Raw genomic sequence first — 5,476 nt, 5'->3', positions numbered from 1 at the left:
ATCTTTTGGAAAGTAGCTGAATAATTATTGAGATTGAAACACCATTTTCATTAATACTCAATCATCTCTCAATTCAAGTTTCAGCACCACTTTTTATTCGAATTCATGATTCCTTCCTTTTTCTCACTTTTTCCTTCATCATTGCTCGTCAATTTTTGCAATTTATTTTTCTTTCTCTTTATATTCATGTGAGAACTATTCTTTTCTTTTCCTTTTCAACTGCTTAACTTCTAGTGGAGCTTACCTCAATTTCTTCTAACTTTTTGATAATTGACATTTCAATCTCAATCAAGGTAAGTTCTTATGGAAGTGGTCTAAACAGTTTAATAAGGTAATTAAAAAAATTGGTCTCAGGCTCAACATGGCTAACAATGGATGATTTCTCAGGTAGCTATTTGTCCATAAGCTTAATAGAACAAAATGCCTCTATCACTTCAATCAACACATGCATTGGAGAGAATTAGATCAAGTTCTAGAGTACCACTCAGTGAGGACTCTTAAACAAAATTAACTGTATAGGCACAAACCTCACAAGTTATGGTATCAAACTAGACTCCTCTTAATTTCATTTCAAGCATCATTATCATAGAAATCAAACAAACGAGCAATCATAATCTCTATTCATGCTCTATGCAATGTCATGACAATCTTGCATATCATGCAATGCTTCCTCATATTCAACCAAGGAATTGAAGTAGCTATGAATCTGCTGAACCTTTTTCTGTGTGTGATACCTCGATTGCCGTGTATGCGGCCCCAATTCCCAGATTTAGAATATTCTGTCCTCAGCAATAACTAAAGTAGTCGGAGAAAATACTGCTGCACAAGTATAAACATCACACATGTGAAATATCAGGCAGAAAATAACATAACCAATGTACTGGAGAATTATAACTCAAAATACCAAAGAGGTTCAAATTACCCTAACATAAACCTAGATGGTCAAACAAAGACAACGAAAATAAAACATCAAAATAAAAATTAAAGACAAATAAGGGGAAGGAAATAAAAATAATAATAATAAAAACTCATTGGGTTGCCTCCCAAGTAGCGCTTGTTTAACGTCAAGAGCCTGACGTACCCCTTGTGATCATGCTGGCTGGTAACTCGGGCTCAGTGATGACACTATACCCTTGCTCAGAATTTGTGTCCCGCCATGGTTATACTCATATGCATGTGGATAAGGATGAGGGTTCTCAGAAACTTTAAACTTAGTCCTCACATGCTTTTCCTTACCCTTGGGCTTTTCCATCTTAACCTTCGGCTTGCTTCCTTCATGCCACTGATGAATTTCCTGCTTATTCCTTTCCTCAACCTTTTTCTCCGCAATGTAATTGACTTGATTCTTAGGTTGAGGAGCAGGCAATGGAGGAGCTTTATTTATAAGTACTTTGAATATTGCTTGCTCTCCATCCACGCGCATTATCAACTCACCCTTAGGTACATCGATTAATGCTCCTGAGGTTGCTAAGAATGGCCTCCCGAAGATCATAGGCACACTGGCATCTTCATCAATGTCAAGGATAACAAAATCAGCAGGAATTAGAAATTTGTCTACCTTGACTAGCACATCTTCCACAATACCATGTGCTTGCTTTGTTGAGCGGTCGGCCAGTTGAACATTCATCCTAGTTGGCTTGACTTCATCAATTCCCAGCTTCTTCATCAGGGTTAATGGCATCACATTAACGCTGGCACCAAGATCACATAAGACTCTCTCTATAGTTGTCTTGCCAATGATGCATGGAATACTGAAGCTTCCTGGATCCTTCAACTTTGGAGGCATGTTTTTCTGTAGGATTACACTGCACTCCTCTGTTAATGTGACAGGTTCATCCTCTGTGAGCTTCCTCTTCTTAGATAATGTTTCCTTCAAGAATTTGGCATATGAGGGCATTTGCTCCAGAGTGTCTGCAAAAGGAATATTAATCTGCAATTTCTTAAAAATATCTAAAAATTTAGACAATTGCTTCCTTTGCTCATTTTGCTTTGGCCTCATTGGATATGGGAGTTTCTCAAAACGTGAGAAATCCCATTGCTTCTTTTGAACTGCATGAGGTTGTTCCTTTGCTTCTTCTTCATCTTTTTGAGCTTGTTCATCCTTTCTTGTAGAAACTTCAACTTTCTCTTTTTCTAGCTCCTCATTCCTTGTAGTGATGACATTGCATTGCTCCTTTGACACTGCATCGCTCTTTTCTTGACTCCTCTCAGCTAGTTGTCTTGAAAGTTGGCCAATTTGAGTTTCCAAGTTTCTGATTGAAGCGTCTTGGTTCTTGTGGTAGGCTCTTGTCTCATTTATGTGATCATTAGTGGTTTTGGAAAGTTGTATCATCGCTTTCTCCAATTCAGATGGCTCTTTTTGTGGCAGAGGAGGAGGTTGCAGATAGTTGTTGGATTTATAATCCAAGCCGCTCCCTTGATTCCTCCTTTGAAAGTTATTTCCTTGGCCGCCATTTTGATTCCTTTGGTAACCTTGAATATTCTGCGGAGGCCTTGGATCATACCAAATTCCATTGACCTGGAATTGTTCAGCTCTATTGAGTGTAGGGCACTCATTAGTATCATGCGGCTCCTTGCAATACTCACAGTTAAATATATCAACCTTGGATGTTGAGAGCTGCATCTTGTCCAGCTTGGCATTCAAACTGGCCAATTGCTGTGAAATCACATTTTGCTCAGCCAGTGATGCATCATTATTCCCCAATTGTAAAATTCCTTTCTTGGGCTGAACAGATGGGAATGCTGCTGCCATAGACGCATTCTCATTCCTTGCCATTAAATCCAGCAGCTCTAAGGTCTCATCTGCTGTCTTCTTTCCTATGGTGCCACCAGCTGCACCATTGACAATCATTCTGCATTCTGGCGTCATCCCATTATAGAAGACTCTGACCTTCTTTGTATCTGGCAAGTCATATTGTGGACACTTCCTGATCAACTCCTGGTATCGAGTCCAGGCTGCACATAAAGTCTCTCTGGTTGTTGGGTAAAATTGGTGATTTCATTCACCAACTTATTGTACTTTTCCATGGCAAAGTGTTCAGCAAAAAATTTAGCCGCCAAATCCTCCCATGTTCTGATGCTGTTGGGAGCTTGTCGATCCAACCATTTGAGAGCTCTCCCGGTCAATGCAAACGGGAACAATCGGAGTCTGATCGCATCGTCTGACATTCCGTTGTGTTTAGTTGTATCACAGATCCTTAAAAATCTGTCTATGAAGTCATGGGGATCTTCATAGTCCTCTCCACCAAACTGAGTTTTCTCCACCAAGGTGATGAGTGCTGGCTGGATGTCATAATTATTAGCAGCTATCGGTGGTTTGACAATACTCGAGTTTGGCCTTGTGAATTGAGGAGCCAAAACTGATTCCATCAGCTCAGCTGCTGGTGGATTTTCTTCTGCCATCTCTGTTTATACTTCAAAGTGTGAAGTAGAATTTTCTGCTTCAGAATGTGAAGTAGAAGCCTCTGCTTGCCTCTTCTTCTTGGTATGTTGTCTTATCCTCTTTGCAGTCCTTTCTATCTCTGGATCGTAAATCAAAGTTGCAGGATCAACTGTACCACGCATAAACTAAAGCAAACAGATTAGTAACACAAAGATCCAAGCAAGAAAATCAAAAGTTATAAATAACTTGGCGTAGTCAATCCCCGGCAACGGCGCCAAAAACTGCCAAAAACTTGATCGTGAAATCGGCAAGTGAACCGATCGTACCAAATAATAAAGAGTGAGTAGAGTATCGTCTCCACGAGGATTGAGGCACCTAAGTTGTTATAACTATTCCTCTCTTGTTGGATTAATCAAAATAGGTTGAGAATGATTGTAGTTCATGAAACAAACTAAAACAATTAATGTAGAAATGTAAATGATTCCAAAAGTGCTTTCAGAATGCAAGAACAAAAGATTGAGGATGGAGAAAATATTTGAGAAAATATTGCGGTAAAGAGAAACAAACACCTTTCCGATCCCCACCTTGCAACTTGGATTACGTTTACATTTACCTATTTAATTGATCGAACAATTCATCATCTTTTATATGAGTAGTTAAGCCCTAATCCCTTAGTGACTTTAACCTTGTTAACTCTATTAGAATCCTAATCCCTTAGAAATCCCTTTTCGGGTTAACCCTTAGAATCAATGAACCTTTAACGTTCGCTGTTCATGTAGCCTATCCCTAGTGCGTACATGAACAGTTATCTTATTCTTTGTCAGGAATTAGAATTCCAACATCCCTATTGTAAACCTTAACCCTCGCAATCCTACTAGATTGATCAGTTCCAATAGAATTATAGAATGAAGAACAAGAAAAGATAAATGCAATTAAAATAGATAAACATAAAATTCAACCAAGGTACAAGGGGTTCACATCAAGGGTTGTGACCCTTACCACAATGATAAAACTAGCCAGACATATTCATGTCTGACAAAATAACAATAAAAGAAAATAACATTTAAAACCTAGAAGAGAAAAGGAAGATGAAGCTTTTTCGTCTTGATGATCGTATCCTTGAATCTCCTCGAAGCTCCAAGAAATTCAACTCTCCTTGTTGTCTTTCTCTTCTTCGTTGTCAAAAAGTCCCTCTCCCTTATGTTTCTGATCCTTTTATTAGGTTTTGGGAAAACCTATTTTCCTTTGCACTCCCATTGGGCCTTATTTTAGCTGATTCGCACTTAAAAATATATCGCCCACGCACGGGGCGCCAAGCCTGACGCTCCAAACTTGGGAGAAACAGAAGCTGAATCTGTCAACGGCGCCCCGGGCGCCAACTCTGGAGTGCCGTGCACCAGTACCGCGCGCCGTGCGCCAACTACCGCGCGCTGGGCGCCAGATTGGAGTGTCGTGCGCCACCTCCCTCGCTCCGTGCGCGGCCGAAACAGAAGCAAATCGTCGATAAAGCGCCCCGTGCGCCAAGTACCGAGCCCCGTGCGCCAACCTCCGCGCGTCGTGCGCCAGCGGGAAATTTGGTTTCTCCGTTTTTGCTCCTTTTTGTGGCGTTTCGTGCGATTTAACATATAACTTGAGTGAGAGCATGATTGAGAAGGAATAATCAATATTTCTTGCATTTAATGACTATTTTCACACATTTATGATTAATTCATTGCTTCTTTTAAGTTAGAAAACATCATCTGCTAGACTCAGCAGGTATTATCTTCTAATTCAGTAAGAATACACATAAACCTCACATTGATATTGACTTGAGCGTTGGAGTGTCATTGCAGGTACCCCCAGTCAGGCTCAACGCGCCGAAGGAGAACCAAAGTCCTCTCATCATCATCATCAACCACCAGCCCAAAAGGCAAATTACCCAAAAGCCTTCTCACTTCAACCGTGTGTGATATGGCCCAGTATACTTTGACCAGCCCATATTGTATTTGTCTGATCAGATATCATTTTTAATACCAAATCCTCTCACTATCTGACAGTGGTACTAAATATCTCAACTAGAGTGAAACTTTTACTTTAGAGCTGATTCTAATAAAA

General features: G+C 40.1%; 1 protein-coding gene across 1 annotated transcript; it reads right to left on the bottom strand.

Moving 5' to 3' along the window:
- Positions 1-1,090: 1,090 nt before the first annotated feature.
- Positions 1,091-2,869, bottom strand: LOC133285604 (uncharacterized). The gene is made up of 4 exons (XM_061482860.1): positions 2,473-2,869; positions 2,051-2,355; positions 1,685-1,930; positions 1,091-1,435 (listed from the first exon to the last, which is right to left on the bottom strand). Exons 1-4 carry the CDS (start codon positions 2,867-2,869, stop codon positions 1,091-1,093), a joined length of 1,293 nt encoding a protein of 430 aa, XP_061338844.1.
- Positions 2,870-5,476: the final 2,607 nt, after the last annotated feature.

This window comes from Gastrolobium bilobum, unplaced genomic scaffold, assembly GCF_033153095.1.
Source record: "Gastrolobium bilobum isolate Gb01-03AN ecotype WA unplaced genomic scaffold, APGP_CSIRO_Gbil_v1 utg10976, whole genome shotgun sequence".
Taxonomy (NCBI): domain Eukaryota; kingdom Viridiplantae; phylum Streptophyta; class Magnoliopsida; order Fabales; family Fabaceae; genus Gastrolobium; species Gastrolobium bilobum.
Note: the sequence above shows the minus strand (reverse complement) of the source record. Positions and strands in the feature narration are given on the sequence as shown.

Coding starts and splice junctions, on each gene's coding strand:
- LOC133285604 (XM_061482860.1), bottom strand. CDS start 2,869: ATGACGCCAGAATGCAGAATGATTGTCAATGGTGCAGCTGGTGGCACC. Junction 2,356..2,472: donor GCCTCCGCAGAATATTCAAG/GTTACCAAAGGA, acceptor TGCCACAAAAAG/AGCCATCTGAATTGGAGAAA. Junction 1,931..2,050: donor CAAAGGAACAACCTCATGCA/GTTCAAAAGAAG, acceptor AAGAAATTGCAG/ATTAATATTCCTTTTGCAGA.